This window comes from Amorphotheca resinae (assembly GCF_003019875.1).
Source record: "Amorphotheca resinae ATCC 22711 unplaced genomic scaffold M430scaffold_5, whole genome shotgun sequence".
NCBI lineage: Eukaryota > Fungi > Ascomycota > Leotiomycetes > Helotiales > Amorphothecaceae > Amorphotheca > Amorphotheca resinae.
In genome coordinates this window covers 134,099-156,243 of record NW_020194475.1, presented here as the reverse complement: position 1 = coordinate 156,243, position 22,145 = coordinate 134,099, and the positions used below count along the sequence as shown (strand labels likewise).

The 22,145-nt window shown below is 52.6% G+C and overlaps 11 protein-coding genes across 11 annotated transcripts; 5 read left to right on the top strand and 6 right to left on the bottom strand.

Annotated features, from left to right (window-relative positions):
* Positions 1-227: 227 nt before the first annotated feature.
* On the bottom strand, positions 228-1,503 carry M430DRAFT_34409 (hypothetical protein). Its single transcript, XM_024866546.1, has one exon. The coding sequence runs from the start codon at positions 1,473-1,475 to the stop codon at positions 423-425; it is 1,053 nt and encodes a 350-aa protein (XP_024721250.1). The 5' UTR covers positions 1,476-1,503; the 3' UTR covers positions 228-422.
* Positions 1,504-1,645: 142 nt separating this feature from the next.
* M430DRAFT_27075 (hypothetical protein) lies at positions 1,646-3,186 on the top strand (the record flags this gene model as incomplete). Its single annotated transcript, XM_024865516.1, has 3 exons — positions 1,646-2,047; positions 2,100-2,855; positions 2,911-3,186. 3 exons carry the CDS (start codon positions 1,646-1,648, stop codon positions 3,184-3,186), a joined length of 1,434 nt encoding a protein of 477 aa, XP_024721249.1.
* A 127-nt stretch (positions 3,187-3,313) lies between these two features.
* M430DRAFT_34406 (hypothetical protein) lies at positions 3,314-4,442 on the bottom strand. Its single transcript, XM_024866545.1, has one exon. The coding sequence runs from the start codon at positions 4,177-4,179 to the stop codon at positions 3,424-3,426; it is 756 nt and encodes a 251-aa protein (XP_024721248.1). The 5' UTR covers positions 4,180-4,442; the 3' UTR covers positions 3,314-3,423.
* A 1,076-nt stretch (positions 4,443-5,518) lies between these two features.
* Positions 5,519-6,649, top strand: M430DRAFT_100358 (hypothetical protein; the record flags this gene model as incomplete). Its single annotated transcript, XM_024860627.1, has 3 exons — positions 5,519-5,578; positions 5,639-6,204; positions 6,256-6,649. 3 exons carry the CDS (start codon positions 5,519-5,521, stop codon positions 6,647-6,649), a joined length of 1,020 nt encoding a protein of 339 aa, XP_024721247.1.
* Positions 6,650-7,100: 451 nt separating this feature from the next.
* On the bottom strand, positions 7,101-8,164 carry M430DRAFT_27072 (hypothetical protein; the record flags this gene model as incomplete). Its single annotated transcript, XM_024865515.1, has 3 exons — positions 7,101-7,892; positions 7,977-7,981; positions 8,035-8,164. 3 exons carry the CDS (start codon positions 8,162-8,164, stop codon positions 7,101-7,103), a joined length of 927 nt encoding a protein of 308 aa, XP_024721246.1.
* A 725-nt stretch (positions 8,165-8,889) lies between these two features.
* On the top strand, positions 8,890-10,863 carry M430DRAFT_57890 (hypothetical protein; the record flags this gene model as incomplete). The annotated part of the gene is made up of 2 exons (XM_024868699.1): positions 8,890-9,019; positions 9,066-10,863. The coding sequence occupies 2 exons, from the start codon at positions 8,890-8,892 to the stop codon at positions 10,403-10,405; spliced, it is 1,470 nt and encodes a 489-aa protein (XP_024721245.1). The 3' UTR covers positions 10,406-10,863.
* On the bottom strand, positions 10,531-11,269 carry M430DRAFT_227796 (hypothetical protein). Its single transcript, XM_024864767.1, has one exon. The coding sequence runs from the start codon at positions 11,058-11,060 to the stop codon at positions 10,659-10,661; it is 402 nt and encodes a 133-aa protein (XP_024721244.1). The 5' UTR covers positions 11,061-11,269; the 3' UTR covers positions 10,531-10,658.
* A 432-nt stretch (positions 11,270-11,701) lies between these two features.
* On the bottom strand, positions 11,702-12,031 carry M430DRAFT_27070 (hypothetical protein; the record flags this gene model as incomplete). The annotated part of the gene is made up of 1 exon (XM_024865513.1): positions 11,702-12,031. One exon carries the CDS (start codon positions 12,029-12,031, stop codon positions 11,702-11,704), a length of 330 nt encoding a protein of 109 aa, XP_024721243.1.
* A 762-nt stretch (positions 12,032-12,793) lies between these two features.
* M430DRAFT_49696 (hypothetical protein) lies at positions 12,794-15,281 on the top strand (the record flags this gene model as incomplete). Its single annotated transcript, XM_024868083.1, has 7 exons — positions 12,794-12,860; positions 12,921-12,944; positions 13,049-13,075; positions 13,151-14,313; positions 14,435-14,695; positions 14,752-15,156; positions 15,219-15,281. 7 exons carry the CDS (start codon positions 12,794-12,796, stop codon positions 15,279-15,281), a joined length of 2,010 nt encoding a protein of 669 aa, XP_024721242.1.
* Positions 15,282-15,863: 582 nt separating this feature from the next.
* M430DRAFT_137999 (hypothetical protein) lies at positions 15,864-18,876 on the top strand (the record flags this gene model as incomplete). Its single annotated transcript, XM_024862546.1, has 3 exons — positions 15,864-16,387; positions 16,456-18,210; positions 18,263-18,876. Exons 1-3 carry the CDS (start codon positions 16,324-16,326, stop codon positions 18,874-18,876), a joined length of 2,433 nt encoding a protein of 810 aa, XP_024721241.1. The 5' UTR covers positions 15,864-16,323.
* Positions 18,877-19,090: 214 nt separating this feature from the next.
* M430DRAFT_227697 (hypothetical protein) lies at positions 19,091-20,152 on the bottom strand. The gene is made up of 3 exons (XM_024864766.1): positions 19,723-20,152; positions 19,496-19,598; positions 19,091-19,367 (listed from the first exon to the last, which is right to left on the bottom strand). The coding sequence occupies exons 1-3, from the start codon at positions 20,106-20,108 to the stop codon at positions 19,248-19,250; spliced, it is 609 nt and encodes a 202-aa protein (XP_024721240.1). The 5' UTR covers positions 20,109-20,152; the 3' UTR covers positions 19,091-19,247.
* Between the last annotated feature and the right edge of the window lie 1,993 nt (positions 20,153-22,145).

Sequence of the window (22,145 nt, the reverse complement as noted above, 5' to 3'; positions counted from 1 at the left end):
TCGCCCCGTGGTCTGTGCACCCCCGCTAGACCTGTTGGGGAGGGTTGCCCCAGGGATTCACATCCTTTTTGTGAGATAAATCGTATAAATCAAGCAAATCATGTAAATCTGTAAATCATATAAATTATACAAATCTCCCTAATCACCAAGATGGTCTCTTCCCTGTCGGCGGCAAACTCAACCCTGATGTTCTACAAGGTACAGAGAGAGAAAGAGAGAGCGATATGGTTGTAGCCATATATTTATCTACCTATCTTACAGACTACCCCGCTGTCTCAGGTACCGCACCTTTCCTTAACAAGGTCAATGATTATATTATACACTTATACTTTTCTTTCTCGATTTTGCACGCCTTCCCCCCTCCCCTATCCATATCCATAAAGCTGGATATGACATCCATCAGGCAATAGCATAAAGCTCCTTCACAGTATCTTATCTGCAAAGCTATCTGGGTCAACACTGCCTTCGGAAGGTTGAGGCGCTCGTTTGGCAGTGGTGATGAGTGCGGGCAACCGAGCCGCAGCCTGTTGCTTCTTCTTCATCCACTCCGGCTTCCCATTCCCAATACCAAGCTCCCTCCATCTCCTTGGTGGTTTCTGGCCCATAGCAGCATGTTTGGCATAGATTTGCTTGCCTCGGTTGAACCACCGTCTCTGGCGATCCGACTCCTCCTCCGGATCAGGAGTCCACTTGGATTTCAGGATCCTTCGGATATCTTCTGGCGAGACTTTGAAGTTGGCGGCGAGAGCGCTCGTCGTGTACACTTCTGGCATCTGCGCGTGTAAGGCCCGGATTCCTGCTAGGGCGTCTGGAGACAAACGTCTTCGCGGGTTCCATCCATTCGGAAACTTCTCCTTCAGAGCCTGTTTGTATATCTGCCATGGTTCGCGAGGTGGGGGCTTCCAATCATCCTTGCTAGAGGACTTCGCTGAAGCTTTATCGTCTGAGGATCCGGAGTCAGGGCGATCTTCTGACGATGCATTCGTTGATGCTCTTGGAGAGCTATAATGTATTGCAAGGCCTGTATTTTGGACTTTGGTTCTTCTTATGGTTGTCCTCGACACGGGCTCACCCGCGGTGGTGGGTTCAGAGGGGGGTTCTGTCGAGGATGTCTCATAGGGTGTAGTGTCTTTGACAACTTCTGCCGCAATCGCGTCTATTGCCTCCGGGGATAGTTCGACCAAAGCGCTCTCCGGATCCTTCAGATTAACGCCCTTCTCCACTCGAAGACCTTCAGTCCATTGTTTCGATTGACTTTGTGGTTCTTCTGTCGCTGCAGCCGCTGGTTCAGGGGGTGTAGAATCAAGCCTGGCGGGAGTTGAGTGAAGCCCGCGGATTGATCGGGCTGGCGCGATTCTCCTGCCCGCAGCGCTCTGCGAAAACCCAGAGGCGCGTATTGCCGAAGGGAAAACCTCGACCTGTGTCAGGGTTCGTATAAACAACTTCAGAGTATTGGTAGTACAGAGACAAGGCATTGCAGCACCTGTTGTTGACCGGTGAGCTGTGGATGGAAGATTTGAAAAAGTCGAGGCTCTTGGAAAATTGCCGTGTTCGATTCTGCGATAGGCTGCGCGGACCCCCTTATCGAGAGCCCCTTAACACTATCTATCACGTGCCCAGCAACCCCCCTGCCACTGCATCTACAATGTCATGGCCAACCCCCTTCAGACGCAGCAATGAAAACACCAGGAATCTCTGGGGTTATTCGTTCCAATGGACTCCGCACCACTTGGCTCCCGAGCAGATGCATCCTCTGAAGTTCTCGTATGATGTATTAGGAGAAGAATGCCTGGATCGCCTGGACGAGATCTCGCCACCCACCTCGGGCGAGCTGCCTCGTAACCAGAGCCGGATTCCAAGCAAAGGAAACGGGGAGAGTGGACCAAAACGAGACTTGTACTCTATCTTGAAAGAGCACGCCTCAGAAGATGCTAAACTGGGAGAGCTATGGGAGGAGGTCAATACGATTCCGGCCTGGGTTGACTGGGACCAGATAGCACGGGGCCAGGATGTATTTTATAGGTATGGTGGAGCAGCGTTAACTGCTGTACGACCCATTCCCCTCGTTGCAGGACTCTAGAGCTGATATTTATTAACAGCTGGCGTACCAGTCCTTGCTCGGTGGCATGGGTGCTGCCCGGGTGACTGAGGTTCTGGCTCGCACCGGCGGCTTCTCTACCAAGGTTGCGAGGCACCGAATGTACGAGACGACACAGCACATTCTGCAGGTCACGCAGTCCCTCGAGTCTATCAAGCCGGGAGGAGCAGGCCACGCCTCGTCAGTCCGGGTCCGGCTCCTCCATGCCGCTGTCAGGAGGAGGATCATGAAGCTAGCAGCCGAACGACCCTCCTATTACTCCGTCCCTGACCTCGGGATCCCTATCAACGACCTAGACTGTAAGGCAACCATCAACACCTTCTCCTCAGCTCTCATCTGGGTCGGCCTCCCCCGGCAGGGGATCTTCCTGCGGCAACAAGAGATCTTAGACTACCTCGCTCTCTGGCGATTAGTAGCTTACTATCTCGGCACTCCCACGGCTGATTTTGAGACTCCCCAGCAAGCCAGGTATCTCATGGAGTCTCTCCTCGCCTCTGAGATCCGCCCAACAGAGACTTCGAAGATCCTAGCGAACAATATCATCCTGTCTCTTCAGGGGCAGCCCCCAGCCTACGCCTCTCGCGACTTCCTGACAGCAAGTGCTCGATGGCTCAACGGTAACGAGCTTGGAGACGCCCTGGGACTAGACCATCCGAGTCTTTATTACTGGGCGCTCGTCGCTGGACAGTGCGTCTTCTTCATGTGTCTCTGTTATACGTACCGCTCAATCCCCTATTTGGATCGGCGTAAGATAAAGGTTCGTCCCGCCTGCGTCTTTTAATCCCATCACGCATCTGACTTGATACCCATAGGCGCTGCGAAGGATCTTCTATCGTTTGATTATCGAGAATAAGGATTTTGGTCTAGGAGAGGAGACGAATTTTGACTTCAAGTATGTCCCGAATTATTCTACGATTACAGAGCTGGGGACGTATGAGGATTCTGGCTTGGCGAAGAGCGGGGTTGAGAGGAGGAATTTCAGGACTCTGATTATAGCGGGTGCATCTCTAGCAGTAGTGTTATACTTCTGGATGAAGGTCACATGGAGGGTGGTAGGTTTTCTCAAAGGTTTGTTGTTTCCCGGATGATAGGGTTTTGGAAAGTAATCGAATTGAATTCATGATCTTGAGGGCCTTCAGCAAGTGACGTCGACCCATCCTTATCAATATATCTATCTTAAAAATGACAACTTCTAGAAATTACCCTCTTGTGTAGAACGCCGGTACACCAATGCTTAATGCAGGGGCAGAACCCCACTTAGAATGCCATATGCCATGCCATGCCACAACGCCAAAACATGCTCCAAGAAGAACCCATACCCAATTCTACTGCTCCATCAACTCAACCGGTGGTCGTGACGTATGTGCAAAAATGGGCTTCTCCTGCTCAATCGGACTGATATCATTCCCGCCCGTCATGTCTTCTACCGCAATCGCTGGCAGATTCGGGCTATGGCCATGTTCTTCCGGATCGTATATCGTGGTGCTGCTCCCGCTCCTATGTCTCCCCTCTCCACCCCCGATGCTCGTGGGACTGGTTGGCGAATCCGCCGTCGGTCTATGGTGCAGCTTGGCCAGTGCCTCGGCGAGATCCTCCGGGTGAACCTGCTTGTTGGGCGCATCTTCCAACCTCATTTCCCAGCCGTGAGGCGGCGATGGAGGGGGCGAGATGAAGAATAGCTTGCCCGCGTCGGGCAGGTTGAGATGCTCATCTTTAGGTTCGATGGGGGTCGGTTGGCCGAAGTAGACTCTCACGATCTCGCCCATGATGGCTTCTCCATCGAGGATCTGTCGGATCCGGATGGCGGAGGCCTCGTCGAAGAAGGAGACTATGATGCGGCGGAAGGACTTGAGGGGTGCCCAGGCATGGATTGGAGCTGAGGAGTTGATGAGGTCTCTGATGGTCTGGAGGTTGTCGGGGCGGAAGATGGCGGCATCCTGGAGGTTTGTAATGAGGAGAGTATTTGAGGGAGGTGTTGGCATCGACAGAGGAGGGACATTTGAGAGATCTATCGACATGGTCTTGCGCGAATCTCTGGAGGTGGGGCGCGATGAGGGCGGTGAAGTCTTTGAGGACGACATCTGGATAGCTTCGATTTGGACAGAAGGCTCTGAAAAACTCGAATGTTTAAAGGTTGTATTCGTACTCAGAGGAAGAGGGAATTGATGATGAAGAGTGAGTTGAAGAGTGAATGCAGAGCTGGTTTGTTTGAATAAAAAGGGTTCCTTCGAGGCAGATAAAAGGGTAAACTGCAGAGATATGATGTCGGCCTAGCCGAAGGTACCAGGCACTCTGTGGCGAACGGGGCTGCGCAACTCAAGCTTTGTTAGGAGAAATATTGCCTTTTATTGCTAGAAGCTCGACCGCCCAACATAGCCACCCGCTTTATTGCGACTATTGGCTCGCGCCTCGATGGGTCAACTCCGCAAGGAAGTGCGCGGCTGCGGTGTCATCCGTGGAGGACTGACGGGATTGAGGAAGTAGTGGATACTTACTCCTGGTGTTCAGACGCTTTTTGTTAAGCCTCTTCCCCGGCACAGGAGACACGACTGACAAGGTCAACAAGCCCCTCCGCTGAGCCTCTGGTCAAGACGTAGACAAGCAAGACCCTTGATTGAGCCTTGGCGGATAGGTTATTTGATTAAGGTATCTGGCTAATGAACTCAGCTGCCCCTCATCTGGGAGTTTATGGATTGTTGAGGGCGCAGTAATGCCAGATGCTACCATACCAATGGCACTATGTCCAACAGTCATATTCCGTCGGCCTTCTGCTTGGCTTTCTCTTGAGTCTGGGTCTTGCTCCGCAACTTGACTTTGTGATATTGTCGTGGACTCCGCGCCCCCTTTTCTGTCCAGCCTCCAGCAAGGAGTCTTCCTCATGCCTTGCCTATCCCCAGCTTGCGTGGTAAACTGTTATCCATGGAATCCATGGAGCAGCGGCCTATGGCCCTTCAGCCTCCAATCCTCCCATCCCATCTTTCCTGAAGGGCAAGCCTTTGGAATCTGCTCTGCCACTTCTCTTCCTCTTCCAAGTTGCGCCCACGACAAGCCACAGATCCGTCATGTGCACGTGATCAGATAGACTCGCTTATTTGACGTTGCTGACGGCACATCCTCGGTCGACGCGAGATCTGCCTGATGGGCCTTCCTTACCTTAGTCACTTTTGCAGGTTCACCAGAACTTACGAGCATTCATTCAGCCTCCACGCTTTGCCCCCTCGAACAGCCGCAACATCTTTTCCCCTTCATACTCTTCACCCTCTCCACGCTTTTCGTACACTGAACCAGTCACCCCGGCGGATTGTATTCTGTCTTCTGTCTTCTTCGAGAACAATCCTGTGCTCCGCCGACCTAGTACGCGGCATCTCCTGGCAGAGCTCCTGATCGTTGCGCAGTTCACCCCCCGTTCTTATCTTCAAAATGGATTACGATCCTATGGTAATGGATGAGGCCCTTGGCCCATCTGTCAAGATCACAGAGGTAATCTTAGTTTGCTAAGCTATGCCTCATAGACCCCGAAGCTCATGCACATGATCATAGGCCGGCGCACAACACGTTGATTTCGAGTTGCAAAACGTCGACCTCGCCTTTGCGAACTCCCTGCGCAGAACGATGCTTGCCGAGATCCCAACAATGGCAATCGACCTGGTGGAAATAGAGGCGAATACGTCTGTGCTTGCTGACGAGTTCATCTGTCATCGACTCGGTCTGATCCCTTTGAACTCGAAGAATGTGGACGACGTGATCTACTCCCGCGACTGCGACTGCGACCAATATTGCGATCTCTGCAGCGTCACACTAACCCTGCATGCTCGGTGCACTGGCGATGAGATCATGAAGGTCTACGCTCGAGATCTGGTTGTAGATAATATGCGCGCAAATCAGTGGGTTGGAAACCCGGTCATCACGGATCCAGAGGGATTGGGGACTGTTATTTGCAAACTGAGAAAAGGCCAGGAGTTGCGGATGAAGTGCATTGCCAAGAAGGGTATCGCAAAGGAACATGCCAAATGGGCACCAACTGCTGCGGTGGGATTCGAATACGATCCTCACAACAAGCTGCGACACCTGGACCTTTGGTATGAGGAGGATCCCGCCAAAGAATGGTAAGTGATTGGTAAGCCTATTTGAGGAGGACTTTATTCTAATATTCCCAGGCCGAAGAGCAAATACGCAGAATGGGAAGAGCCGCCTCAAGAAGGCGAACCATTTGACTATGATGCTGTACCAGAGAGGTTCTATTTCGAGGTTGAAAGCATCGGGAATCTGGAGCCGGATGCAATAATCCAGCAGGGAATCAAAGTTCTTCAGCAGAAACTAGCTGCCGTGATTCAGGACCTGACTGAGAACGACGGACCAGCCAATGGTATCAATGGCGGCTATGATGCGCCGCGAAGCCCAGATGTCGGAATGAATGGCCAAGGATGGCAAGATCCGGGTTACACCACGCCCTATGGCAATGGTGGAAACGCGAGTGCGTGGGGTGCTGGAGCAGCTACGCCGTACGGAGCAACACCATATGGACAGAATGGTGCGGACGGATGGAGTTGAAACGTCGAAGAGATGCCCTCTCGATTATCACGCGCCGTCTGAATGGAAAGGCACTTCAGTATTGGCGGGCCTTTCGTTTAGGATGTCTACCTGGAAGGTAATTCTTAGTAATTCGAGGTTCCGCGGGAGGTGTCAAAGGGGTTCAGATGTATCACTATTTGCATAAAGACTTATGGCGTTGGAGGAAAAGCTCAGGCACAGGGGGGATTGACGGGCCAAAAATAAACCGTCGAGAATAATAAGATACCCTAAAAGGCAGAAACGCCGCAGTATGCTTCTACGTTCTAGTAAACTCCAACCCATATGTCCTCGAGAATAAGATGCAGCGCCTATGAACATAGTATAGTATATCATCAACTAAACCCCCCATCTCCAGGATCCCGAGTCCGTCTATGCTCTACGTCTATTGGTCTATGTTCGCTCATTCTATGACCGCTCTCGTTTTGCTTCTTCAAACCACATCATCCGGGGCACTTATGCCCTTCAGCTTTCGATAGATCTTCTTATGCTCTTCCAAGAACACGAACGTCGCAATCGTGTGCGGGCCCAAGCGGATGAAACTCGGCACCCACCCCCGGAACATCCACGCCACACCCTCGTGTTTATACACGTCCGCCAGGAGCTTCACCAGGCCTTTCGTCTCGTGTGAGCTCATGATGCGGGTCTTGATGACATCGACGGGGCTGCAGACAGTCGTGGCCACGAACCCTGCCAGGAAAGACGCCGAGAAGTGCGTCGTCAGCCCGTCCTCCAACGGTGTATGGTGCAGCAGGAGGCGCTTGAACTCGTCGTAGGAAGCAAGCTGCGAAGCCGTCATGAGCACGGCTCTCATGCTATTCGGCCACACGCCGCGGAAGAGCGATTTGAAGCCTTCCTCCCTCGACATGCGGATCAGGCCGTCGATTGCGTTTTTGTAATTCCGTCTCTTCTCCGGGGGGAGGGCGGCGTCGTGCTGCATCCGCACGTTCAACACGTCTGCCGGGTTTCCCGCTACGCCGCCTATGAAGCCGGACGTCGAAGCCATCGCGATCAGGGTCAGGAGACCCGGGCTAGAGGTCGAGGTGGTAAGTCGGGACTTGATCTCCTCGTAGATGCCGAAGCGCGTGGTTGAGTAAGTGATCTGCCGCAGCAGGGAGGCGCTGAGCCCGCGGTAGAGACCGACAATGCCATCGTGCTTGAAAACATGCGCGAAGGTGCCGATCATGGATGTAGGCGCATTGCCCGTACGAGTCTGCAGTCGGACCTAGGGAGGAGGCTTATCAGCGTGGGTTCTTTCTCTTGGGGATGATTTGCGTCTGCGAGGAGGGCAGGCCGGCTAGCTACCTACCTTTACTACAGCATTGTTAGCTCTTAGCTGTGGGAATTGATGCTGGAACCAAACTCACCAAGATCGAGAGGATGTGTTACGCAGGCGGCGAAACAGCTTGCGCTCCCGCCGAACCAGAATGGGTAGTGCACATGCTCCCTCTTGCGGGCTGGCGTCCGCGATTGCTCCTGGGCCTGGGCCGACGACATGATGGCAATTGGCCTCGTTAGAACATTCCGGATCGCTGGAGTCGCGACCGTGAAGGCGTAAAGGCGTGAAGCAAAGGGGGGGAGGCTGGTGGCAGGAAAAGTCCAATTCAACAGCAGCCCAGTTTTGAAACTTTCAGAGCGGCTCCGGGTCCAGTGATCCTGGGTTTAAGAAGGCCTTACCTCCGATGAGAGAGCTTCAACCTCCACCGACTATTACACTTCTACAAAAATGGTGGATACACCAATTGCACAAACAAAAATTCACTTGAAAGAGAGCTCCCTCACAGGATGTTTCCCAGTATAGTACCTATCTACCTATCTTCCCTGCAGAGAATGAGCGCGTATAGCCGTTCAGATCAAATTTCCTTCAAGTTCGCCGCACTACGGGTCATCGCGGCTGATTACATAAGGCACCTAATGCGAGGTACTACATCACGTGCATTTACCCGCCGTCTCCCGAGGCCCTGCTCCCGAAATCTGACTGTGCTTCTTTCTACTGGACGATCGGCAGTCGATCGGACCACTGGTGCCCGATCCCGGTACCCGCGATTCGGAAGAAAGGTCCGAGGAACCGAGAAATGGCTCACCGCCAAACCATTCCGGCATCGATCATCCACATGGTGCAGTTTACTGCAGTCACGCCGTGCTGCAGCTGCTTAGTAATCATCTTTTTGTTCTGCTTGCTGCGCTTTCTTCAGAGCCAAAGGAGGTCCAAAGCTCCCAACATGAGCTCTCTAACCAGGACGCCCCGATTATCCACGCGTGGTGGTAGGGCATTGGTCGCGCTCATCGGCTGGAGCAATGCGGCCTTGCGGAGTTGCAAGCCCTACTCCCAATGCAGATACAGCTCGACCGGTTTGTTAACAGTGCGCGAGCTGGAAGCTCTACTGACGTGGATTAGGAGCAAGCCCCTCTCCGCGCAGCGTCAGTATAGATGGCAAGTCGTATGATACAGATGAGTGGCATAACCTCACGCCGAACATCATCTCGTCGGCCTCGCGGCGCCTGCATATCCAAAAAGACCACCCCATCTCCATAACTCGAACTATCATCGAATCCAAATTCCCCGCCCCGACCTATCGATACCATAACACCTTCTTCCCCGTCGTCTCTACATACCAAAACTTTGATTCTCTGGGATTCCCAGCAGATCATCCCGGACGGAGTAAGACGGACACTTACTATGTCAACAAAGACACCGTTCTACGAACCCACACCAGTGCGCATCAAGCCGACGTATTCCGGAGGAACGAGAGCGAAGGCTTCCTCATCAGCGCGGATGTCTACCGTCGAGATGCAATTGACCGAAGCCATTACCCCATATTTCATCAGATGGAGGGAGCGCGAATGTGGGATCGAGAGAAGGTGCCCAATGGGGATATAGCCGCAGCTGTTTGGAAAGATCTGGAAAGCCTCCCTACACATACGATGACGGTTGAAGATCCAAACCCGCCCACCCATCCAGAACGGAACCCTCTGCAAGATGAACACTCTGCGGCGGAGGCAGAAGCGATTGCAGCACATCTCAAGCGGTCTCTGGAACTGGTCGTCGCAGAGATATTCTCCCGCGCGAAGACTGCGGCGATCGCCGCCAACCCGGATTTCGTGGATGAGCAACTTAAGGTCAGATGGGTCGAGGCGTATTTCCCATTTACCAGCCCATCCTGGGAGCTGGAGATCTTCTGGCAGGGAGATTGGCTGGAGGTTCTTGGGTGTGGTGTGGTGAAGCAGGATATCCTCACGAAGGCTGGTGTGCCATCACAACTGGGATGGGCCTTTGGAGTAGGCTTGGAACGTATTGCAATGCTTCTCTTTGAGATCCCTGACATCCGTCTCTTCTGGTCACAGGACGAGAGATTCCTGAGCCAGTTCAAAGGACTTTCAGATAACCTGAATAACCTGAAACGATTCGTGCCCTTCTCGAAGTACCCGGCCTGTTACAAGGATGTCGCGTTTTGGCTTCGCTCATCGTCATCGTCAGCTGGGGGTGGTGGGAGGGCCAATGCGCAAGACTTCCACGAGAACGATGTTATGGAGATTGTTCGGGATATCGGAGGCGATGTGGTCGAGGACGTGACTAAGGTGGACGAATTCACGCATCCCAAAACGGGGCGGAAAAGCCTCTGCTACCGAATCAACTATCGAAGTCTGGAGCGGACCCTGACGAACGAGGAAGCGAACGTGTTCCACGAACGGGTGAGGAACGCCCTGGTGGAGAAGCTGGGGGTCGAACTACGATGAGAAGAACCGAGGAAGATGGGAGATTGTTGGGATTGAGCCTCGAATCTGTACTATACGTGTGTATATTTCATGTCTCGACCAGGCATTTACTTGTACAATACAATACCCCGCGAGCCATACCACCATATCCTCAGCTCATGCATCCGTCACATCTCTTTCTTTCAAAGAGTCCCAAAGCCTCTTCCTGTGCATCTCGTAGACGGCTCAAGAGAGGCTAATGCGCACGCCAAGCAAGCCTGAGACATGTGTTTCTTTACTCCGTAGATGAGGATACGAGGGGACCTGTTCCAGCCCTCCAGCTCCGGTCTGTAGCTCGGCAGCGGGGCGTCACACGGGCGAGCGGCGGGGTACGGGGGGATGGAGGGATGGAGGGATGGAGGGAGGGGCAGCAAGGCGGGAGACGGATAAGAGGAGGAGGGGCGATAATCGGCAGGGAGCAGTCAGGTAAGGTGTAATTGGGAGAGAGGACGTTAGGAATTACTGTATTGTTACGGCGCAGACAGATCTGCAATTTACCTTGTTTACCTTGTCTACTTTGTTTTCTATCTGTTACTGTTATTCTGAAGGAAGAGAGGCGCTGCACTGCGCTGCTTACCGGGAGAAAGGGGGGGAGGGAGAGAGAGCAGCTGTAGCTTTCTTTCTTTCTTTGTCTCATTCATTCTGTATTTCCTTTCTTGCCTCATTGCCTCCTTTCCTTCTTACCTTCCTTCCTCCTCTCCCCTCCTCTCCTTTCTAATGGGCGGCACTGGATAGGGTGATATATATGGTCCCTCCTTATTAATGCTGTCTCTCGACTGGCACGAGAAACGGGCGGGCGGGGTTCAGGCCGTCCGCACACAACGTCATCCGTCCGTCCATCTGATATCAGCCTTGCTCGTTGCTACCCCGCCACAGCCCCCATACCCCATATCGCGTATGGTTTTTATTCGAGGTGGTGGTGCGTGTGGTTCTGTTGCTTGGTTCTGTTGCTCGGAGGGAGGACTTTCTTTCGTAGAACTGTAGATGGCAGATGACGAGAGAGGGTCCTGCGTCGCTGAGGTTGTGTGATCTAGGTAGAGGACCGAGTAGATGAATGAATGGAGAGGAGAAATGGAGGAATAGAGAAGGGAGTAGTTGGAGCCGAATGGGACCAAGGGTACCTTACAGAGTACATGCCTCTATCCCCAGAATAATATGTTGGATGCGTCTGCCGGTGCATAATCGAATTGTTACGTTTCCCCGACATGGGGACAGGGTACGATGTGCTGGTAGAAGATGGGATCCATGATAAGAAACCTTGTGATGGAATGAATACCTTCAGGTACCTTTACCTTGGAAAAGATTCGGTACCTTGAGGTGAGTGAAATGGACGGTAGACACGGTAGACACGGTAGATACGGTAGATACGGCAACATCCGGTAAATCCTCTGCGAAGCCCATCGTCTTCCACTCTCTCAACACAGTCAGATACAACAGCCATACCCGCGAAGACCGCCCCTCGTTCAAACCCCGAACTAAAGCCCCAACACCGAGAAAGTCGCCCTCGTTCGGATTGATGGATGGATACCTGATGGGACCAGATGGGACCAGATGCCCGCGGCGAGGGAGACCCCAGCCAACCACAGCCAGCGCCGCGGTCGCAGGCATTACACAACATCCTGGTGGGCCAGCGAGAGCCATAGCCGGGGTAAAGGGTCATAAATTCGCATCGAGGGCTCTGCGAATGGCTCCAGGACGCTCCCAAGAAAGACGCCTAGGACAACCCAGAGCCCCGTTTTACGGTACGCGGGACTATACAGCATAGTCCCAGAGCCAGACGTAATCGACCGGTGCTATAAGACCTTACCACACGGATAATACAAAAGGGTCAAGCAGGCCGCTACTCTACTCTCCTTGGTCTGTACGTATCAATCAGCCTTTCCACCCCTCACCCCCCTCCGTCTCTCCTACATCTACATCTGCATCTGCATCTTTTCTTCTGCTCTCCCCTCAATTCTTCTTCTTGCCCTCTCCTCTCCTCTCCTCTCCTCTCTCAACCTTCCTACCTGCCTCTAAGCGTCCTCCTGTTCACAGAGTGAGTTCCCGCATTCATCCTGCCATCCCGCCGCCACGGTTGTCAGACATCATCTACGCAATCCCCCTTTTTTTTCCGTCGGCTCTCTGCATTGATTGCCGTACCCTTTCTCTGGTGTTGGTCCCTGTAGCACCCGCCGGAGCTTGACGTGTGTTGACCTCGCCAGTAGAAAAAAGAACCCCGCTCCCCGCGAGAGCTCCTGGCAAACCAGACCCCCCAGATCGGCGACCTCGATCGGAATTCAAAAGGGCATAAAACCCCTCTCCACCCCCCCCCGAGACCCAGAGACCGCAAAGTTAGAAAGAGGGCACACTCGAGCAGAGATCTACGCAATCATGTCCGAAGGCGATGTCAAGCCCACTACCCATGTGGTCGCGGAGGCCCATGAGGTCGATACGTTCCGTGAGTCCGGCGTGGAGATTTGCCCGGAAATGCGCTCATGCTGACTGGTTGGATTTCTAGACCCGCCCCAGAAGATGTTCGCCAGTACTATAAGCCCCTCCCCTCTCCTACGCCGCAACGCTTCACGCGAAGTCGCGTGCCCGCTGTGTACCTCTTCGTAGACCCGGCAAACTAACCAGTTGTAACAGAACATCCAAGCAAGCCTCATTTGAGCGGTATGTCACCTGCCCGCTCGCGTCCCCCCCCCCCGCACTCCGCCTCTGCTCAAGACTGATCGTGCGTTCCTCTAGGCCTTGATGAATACCACAAGCTCTACAAGGAATCCATCACCCAGCCAAACAAGTTCTGGGCAGAGCGCGCGCGAGAGCTCCTGACCTGGTCCAGGGACTTCCAGACCGTCCACACCGGGACCCTGGCTGGCGGAGACAATGCGTGGTTCTTGGAGGGTCAGCTCAATGCCTCCTACAATTGCGTGGATCGCCATGCGATCAAGAATCCCGACAAGCCTGCGATTATCTACGAGGCCGACGACGCCGCTGATGGCCGCACCCTGACATACAGCGAGCTGCTGAGGGAGGTCTGCAAGGTTGCGCACGTACTCAAGCAGATGGGTGTGAAGAAGGGTGACACGGTTGCCATCTACATGCCCATGATTCCCGAGGCCCTCATCGCATTCCTGGCGTGCTCGCGCATCGGTGCCATCCACTCGGTCGTCTTCGCCGGCTTCTCCTGTGATTCCCTGCGCGACCGTGTTGTCGATGCTCGATCAAGGGTCATCATCACCACAGACGAGGGCAAGCGTGGAGGAAAGTTGATTGGGACCAAGAAGATCGTTGATGATGCTCTCAAGCAATGCCCTGCCGTCACCCACTGCTTGGTATACAAGCGCACCGGCGCCGACGTGCCGATGACCCAGGGCCGCGATTACTGGTGGCACGAGGAGGTTGCGAAGTGGCCTTCGTACATTGCGCCTGAGCCGATGAACTCGGAAGATCCCCTCTTCCTGCTCTACACCTCTGGTTCCACGGGGAAGCCCAAGGGTGTGATGCATTCCACCGCTGGCTACCTCCTCGGCGCAGCCATGACCGGGAAATATGTCTTCGACATCCACGACAGCGACAGGTTCTTCTGCGGTGGTGATGTCGGATGGATTACCGGGCACACATATGTTGTCTACGCTCCTCTGCTCCTCGGTGTCGCCACGGTTGTCTTCGAGGGTACTCCTGCCTACCCCAACTTCTCGCGGTACTGGGATGTCATTGATAAGCACGAGGTCACTCAATTCTACGTCGCTCCTACAGCCTTGAGGTTACTCAAGCGTGCCGGAGACGAGCACGTCAAGGCGCAGATGAAGCATCTCAGAGTCTTGGGTTCCGTCGGAGAGCCAATTGCGGCCGAGGTCTGGAAATGGTACTTTGAGGTTATTGGAAAGGAGGAGGCCCACGTTGTGGACGTAAGTAAACCCTGGATCTTGGAGTATATATCTCCACATTTGAAGAGAAGAGCTATTAGATACAAAAATGAAACAAATCAGGAAATAAAAGGAGGAGCAAATGCTAACAAATCTATTATAGACCTACTGGCAGACCGAGACCGGCTCTAATGTTATCACTCCTCTCGCTGGTGTCACTCCCACCAAGCCAGGCAGTGCTTCCCTTCCATTCTTTGGTATCGAGCCGGCTATCATCGACCCCGTCTCTGGTGAAGAAATTCTCGGTAACGATGTCGAGGGTGTGTTGGCCTTCAAGCAAGCATGGCCTAGCATGGCCCGCACAGTCTGGGGCGCACACAACAGGTATATGGACACGTACTTGAACGTCTACAAGGGATACTACGTGAGTCCAATCTTTCCACTTCTCATTTTGGGATTTTCTGTGCTGATGATTGGCAGTTCACCGGTGACGGAGCTGGACGTGATCACGAAGGCTACTACTGGATCCGAGGCCGTGTTGACGATGTTGTCAACGTCAGTGGACACCGCCTGTCCACCGCCGAGATCGAAGCCGCCTTGATCGAGCACAAGGCTGTGGCTGAGGCTGCCGTCGTTGGAATCAGCGATGAATTGACCGGACAAGCGGTCAACGCCTTCGTTGCGATCAAGGAGGGCAATGAGATCAACGAACTCCTGAAGAAGGATCTCATCCTGCAAGTCAGGAAGAGCATTGGGCCCTTCGCGGCGCCCAAGGCCATCTTTGTCGTCCCAGATCTGCCCAAGACACGAAGCGGCAAGATCATGCGGAGAATTCTGCGGAAGGTCCTCGCTGGCGAAGAAGACCAACTTGGTGATATTTCAACTGTGAGTTTTTTCAATGCCCCATCCGCTATGCCTCCTAGCAAGGCTGACGAGAGTGAATTTAGCTGTCGGATCCAACCGTCGTCGACAAGATTATCGCAATTGTTCATGAGTCTAGGAAGAAATAGTTAGCAGAAGATTAGCGTCGCAAAAGAAATCATTTTTTTTTTTAGCAAGGAGTCTCTTTCTCACTGTCGATCTGTCTCTTATCTTTGATGATGTTGATGTTGATGATGTACCGCACCGCTATTTATCATGTTATCTGTCTCTGCGTCTGCGGGAAGGGAAGGTTATAACATGTACTCCAAAATCCGCCATTGAAATCCTATTATCTTCTTTCAAGAAAGGTCGATTCCGGCACTTATCAGCTATAAGAAGCTTAGGAGGCTAAGCGTACGCAATTCTTTTCCTTCGTACGTGTAATCTTGTACCCGAGCCAAGAGGGCCAAGAGTGCCAAGTGACGTAGACTGTAGACTTTACGGTGTACACTATAGACTGTGGCAACCCAGACGAATAACAACAGCAGCTCGGGGGCCTCGGGAAAGAATCCATACAGAGATCCTCGTATTGTGTGTGTTTTTTCGACGGTAGAGGGCCGCTTACTCGACGCTGATGTTGAGCCAAGATATGCCTCGCGTTTCCGGGTGAACAGGGGTATAACTCTCTGTTGGTCTTTCGAAACGCTTTTCTGACACTGTTCATCCGTTCATCTATTCAAGCGTTCAATACCCAACAGCTGGTATTTATCTTGCCTCTCTTGATTATCGACATCTTTGATCGGTTTTTGTTGTTACTGGCCGAGTGCGTGCGTTCTTCTTTGTTGCTTTCGCTGCGCGCCGAGCCTTGTTATAATCTCCCCCGCCTAGCTCACGACTCGGATTACTGTAGCAGTGTAGATCCACACTTCACTTCGGACTCTCGCTCGAACGAGCACCGCGTACGCTGAACCTGTATATAAATATACGACAGTCACTCGTTCTACTTAATCTTGCCAGATAATCCCAGGAATTACTGGCTTTCTCTCGTTCCCATAGCCGTCGGGGTCCCGGATTTGTGCGAGGCTGCATGAGAGCCTGACGAGATTGGACTGAACGACGACGAGCTCGCGGCTGCATCACCACGAATGTGAGCCGGGTTTACTCGAATACTTCCCCGGCGAGTTGTGGAATATGTATATACTGAAGAGCATCGTCGCCGCCGTTGTCACCGCATGCCTCTTCACGACCTCACAAGGTAAGAAGATCAGAGGAGAGACTATATCATCATCCGCCTCGCTACCTTCTAACTGACATGCCTCCCAGCACATTCCAATGAGCGAAACCCATTGTCCTATGTGTCGATTGTGGACAATGCCCGCCTGAATAACCCCGCGCGCCGGGTGCATGCCTTCTCGAGCTTCGAGCTGACGTTCGACCTCCATGGCGGGGCGCAAACAGTGCGGCTGACGCTGTCGCCGAACCACGATGTCATCGCGGACGGAGCGACGGTGGAGCACCTCGCAGCGGACGGGTCGGTGCGGAGCGCGGAGCCGCTGGACAGACTGGACTACAGGGTCTTCAAGGGTCAGGCCTGGTTGCAACGTTACGAGGGCGCGGAGTGGACGCATGTGGGGTGGGTGAGAATCATGATCCACCGCGATGGAGAGAATCCGTTGTTCGAGGGCACGTTTAGAATTGATGGGGAGCACCATCATGTACAGACGAAGACGCACTTCCTGCAGACGAGGCACCCCTTGGACCCAGAGTTGGAACCCTCCGATGAGGAATACATGGTCGTGTGGAGGGACTCGGATATCATTTCAGGCTTCGGCGAGGATAGCGAAGGCTTGCTACACCATGAGCTGAGGAGGTCGGCTGAAGAAGAGCCTTCCTGTTCTGCTAATGTATTGTCCTTCAATACCCAGCCTGATCATCCGATTTACAGGGCGATGCTGAAACGGGACGAGGGTTTTTGGGGATCGATCTCGACTCGAACCATCTTTGGGAGGCAGATCGATGGAACGACTGCTGGAAACTCCGCCGGTGTGAACTTGGCTTCCACGATTGGTTCGACGGCCGGATGCCCAACCACCCGGAAGGTTGCTCTTGTCGGTGTGGCGACGGATTGCACTTACACGGCCGCCTTTAACTCTTCGGCATCGGCCCGGGCCAACATTATCTCTGTTATCAACTCGGCTTCGGTACAGTTCGAGGACAGCTTCAACATCACATTGGGCCTCCAGAATCTCACCATCAGCGACGCCGCCTGCCCGGCTACTGCTGCATCGTCTGCCCCTTGGAATGTAGGCTGCAGTAACAATGTTACCATTCAAGATCGACTTAACCTCTTCTCTGCGTGGCGTGGCCAGCGGCTCGACACCAATGCTTACTGGACTCTCATGAGCACGTGCCCTACCGAGTCTGCCGTTGGGCTAGCTTGGCTGGGACAGCTGTGCCAAGTAGCCTCATCTACCAACGCCAACGAGACTGTCAGCGGCACGAATGTAGTTGTCAGAACGAGCACCGAGTGGCAAGTCTTTGCACACGAGACTGGACATCTCCTAGGTTCACAGCATGATTGTACCTCAGAGACTTGTTCCGATGGCCACACTGTTGCAGCCCAACAATGCTGCCCCTTCAGCACTACAACCTGCGATGCTGGCGGACAGTTTATCATGAATCCCACGGCACGTAACGTACAGAAGTTTTCCCCTTGCACTATTGGGAACGTCTGTTCTGCTATGGGCCGGAATAGCGTCAAGACGAGCTGTCTTGTCGCGAATAAGGATGTCAGCACGATCAGCGGCAGCCAATGTGGAAATGGAATCGTCGAGGCCGGCGAGGACTGTGATTGTGGCGGGGCCAGTAGTTGCGGGGATAACCCGTGCTGCGACCCAACCACGTGCAAATTCACGACGAACTCTGTCTGCGACCCCAGCAATGAGGATTGCTGTACATCGAGTTGCCAATTCGCTTCAAATGGCACCGTTTGCCGTCCGAGTACAGGAGCATGCGATCCTCAGGAGGTGTGCAGTGGTACCGCTGCCACTTGCCCAGCTGACAAGACTGCACCTGATGGTAAGTCCTCCAACTCTCTACCCCCAAATGCCTCCTTGCTAAAAGATCCTAGGAACATCGTGTGGCGATTCCAGCTCGCTGTCATGTGCATCAGGGCAGTGCACTTCGCGTGATTCTCAATGCAAAGCCATTATGGGTTCCAACACCCAAGGAAACGACACCTACGCCTGTTCATCCTCGGGCTGTCAGATCTCCTGCGCCTCCCCGGAATTTGGCCCCAACGTCTGCTATTCCATGCAGCAGAACTTCCTCGATGGGACGCCCTGCCAAGGGGGAGGGCGGTGTCAGAATGGGCAATGCACAGGTTCAAGTGTCGGCAAAGAGATCAAGAGCTGGGTTGACGATCATAAGACACTGGTCATTGCTCTGGCATCCGTCCTTGGAGGACTCTTCATACTTGGCATCCTATCATGTTGCTGGAGTCGATACAGAAGGCGGCAACGCGTGGGGAGACGCCCTCCGCCAGTCGTCGTCCCTCCTCCCTCGGGCTGGGCTGGGAACTGGATGCCTCCCCCACAGATGGCAGGGGGGAGGGGCTATCAAGCCCCCAACAATGGCTACTCAAATGTCGCTAATAACTACTGGCAAAATGGGCAGGGGCCGTGGCAGCAACCGCAACCGCCACAGCAGGCCTGGAAGCCGGGCCCAAGCGTCAGATATGCGTAATGACAGTATTGGGATTTGGGTTTTGATTCAGGCGTTGGGGGTTTTTCTTGAGAAGCATAGGGCATGTCTGGGATACGGGATTGCATCAGAATTGGTTTGGATTGGATAGATGGAAGTTCCGTTCTGGTACGCATTAGTGGGAGCTGTACAGTTGACCATCTAGTGTTTAGTCGCAACATACTTATCTTACTATGTATCTGTCGTTGCATCACCAAGTAATTCTTTCGTCCAATACTTGGATTCCTCCTACTAGATGCTACATCTGCATCTAGAAGACCTTACGCAAATCCCTCCCAAACTCCATCATCACGATCAAGAAGAAACCCCCACTTCCCTCTCACACAAAATCTAAGCGTCCAAACCAAACCACTCTACCCCAGCCCCTTCCCCTTTCCTCCCTTCCTCGTCCTCTCCCTTTCCTCTTCCCTCTCTTCCTCATCCAGGAACCCGCACAGCTGCTTCGTGAAATAGTGGCGCGTCCCAGGAATACTCTGTTTGCGTCTCAGCCAGCGTCCCCATCTATATCGCGATCATGTGATCTTGAAGTTGAAGTTGAAGTTGAAGATGAGGGGGAGGCAAAAGGGGGGTTGCGTGAAGAAAAAGAAGGAGAAAAACGTACATCATTCCGAGCCTGCGCATGCATCATCAATAACTCGGGACTGTCGAGGATAATAGCCGCTTCGCGGCGCTTGGTTATGTTCTCGTAGGTATCGTTGCCGTATCTGATATTTATCTATGCATTAGTCTCCTCATCTGATATATATAATTCCCGAGGTTTATATATGATATATCCTTTCTTTCTTTCTTTCTTGCAAATGATGGGCATGGGGGGAGAAAAAAACTCACGCATCGTATCTCCTCCCGCTGCCGCTGCCGACCCCGCCCTCACTAGACGACGACGCATAAGGGTCCTTGTTCCGCGCCTGCGCGTCTTGCATGCGTGGTGTGAAGAGGGGCGGGGAGTGGGGTGGGCGTGCGGATGACGGTTTGGATGGCTTGCTCTTGCTGCTGGATTTGTGGCTCTGGGGCGTGGATGAGGCGGAAGACATTTTTTTGGTTTTTTTTTGATTTGGGAGTTGGTGATGGTGGTGGATGTTGATGTGGTGGTGGGGTAGAGTATGGGGGTAGATAGGATGGATAGATGAGGTGAGGAGGGGTTTCGGGTAATAGGGGGAGTAACGTTGGTATCTGGTATGATATAAGAGCTTAACGCAGACAGATATATATACCATACATAGGTACCTTAGGTACCTACAAATATATACACATTCTTAACCCTACAATAACTTGTCCATTACAATCTTTGCCGTTCCTCTTGATTAGCCGAATCATCCTCGCTTGTGTCTCTGTATCATCAACTCTAATCAAACCTCCCGCACTTAACCTTAGCTGTACCTATCCACAACCTCTAGACATGCAAATCTGTCAAGATACCAACCATCTCATTACTTATTCAACTTGCATGTCTATAGTCTTGTCTACCTAGATATAGGCCCATCACGCTAGGTCGCGATAGCAGACATGCCGTACCGGTCAAAACAAGTGTGGGAGCATGGCCAAGACCACGGGAACATACGCTGCCTAAAAAAGCAGTACATACTCGAATGAACCGCGATGCTTAGTGCCTTATACCGATAGTGTCGGGTGGGGGAAGAAGAGCTGGTGGTATTCTTGCTGTTTGCCTGCCCTTGCGCATCCCGGAGGCTGTCCAGCGAATTACTATGTTTCGTTCCTGTTCGTTTCTGTTTGACGCTGACTCTTTGTTCTACCTCGTTCCACGTACGCGCTATTAGCAGTGTGTTTTGTGCCTTTTTGCACGGGCGGCTATCGAATGGGCGGGTCGTGGCACCGTATCGTCTCCGCGAAGGAAGCGTTGCTGAGTTGAATATGCTACAAAACCTAGGGGGCCTCGGAGAGTCAGTACTCATCTGTGATCTCTCTCGGCATGCTTGGCTTCCTACCTCATGATTCGATGCATATACCGTCAGAGGAAGGTTGCGGGTTCATGTAGCACAGTGGGCTGGTAATTTATGGACATCATCAAGAAGCTTTCGAAGTTGGGCCATGTGTGATTCGTGTATGAGTCCCGCCGAATTGCAGTCTGATGATAAGCCTGCCAATTGCCCTTAGCTTCTGTTTTGTTTTGATGGGATTCCTTTCTAGGCCAGGGCTGATGAAGACCACAGCCGCCGCGCTTTTGGGCGTGTCTCCTAACTAGCTACCGTATGCTTACAAGGTTGTCTCATTACTCCGCGTCGCTCTTAGATATGGCTTTGGAATATGTCGCTGCTTTGCCCATATGACCAACTTCCAGCATCATCTCGTCCTGCGATGGATTAACCTCTCCTCGACTTCTGGAGGATTTACCTGTAGCGAATGGCCAGGCGTCTGCTGTAAACCGAGATATGTATTCCCACAAGCGGCTTCGAGAATTCCATAGGCCCAATGTTCACGATATGCCTCGGATTCTTCATCAGACCTCGACCATGTCGAGTGATCTGAGTATTATTGAATTATGCCCGACTCCCAGGACACCCTTTCAGTTTCGAATCCTGGTATTATCGTATTTCTCAATGGTGCTGATTGTTGTTCTTTGCCACCAGTTCCAATTTATACCGAGTCCTCGCGTTGTATAGTGCGGTCAAGGCATTGAACGGTTTTGAGATTGTCACAGGCAACCAGCTAAATAAGGTAATTAGTGAAATCCTCGGCATTGCCTGCTGTGTATTAGTTATTGAATACCACTCGTTTGGTTGTTGCCCTTGGAAGGAATAATGTATCGATCCCTTTCTACAATTCTTAGCGATGAATTAAAACACCTCTTTTAAAACACAACTGCTTTGCTACCAGTGATAATCGGAAAGATATTCCTGCTCGCCTGCTGCTTTTTGCGGTACAAGAGGCCCAATACAGTGGACGTTACGAGACTGAATTTCCTTCCCCTATCTTTGCTCTATCACTCAGCGGCTTCTTTCCACTGCAGAGAAGACCGATCTGCGCTACACAATATTTGCACAGACTGCAGCCCTAAAGACACCGAATCCCAGGTATCTCTCACTCCTTGGTATCTTGCCCGTTCGCTTCCTTGATCTTTTTCTCATAACATACCAAAAGATCGTCTGGACATTGAGTATCGATCTGCTCAACACTAATGTTATCCTTCAAATAGTTGACAAAAGCGACTGATATCAAGATTACTGCACGTTTTAATTCAACTTCCAACTGCATTAAGCTATTCACCCCGGACGGAGCAACGAAAACCCAGGTCT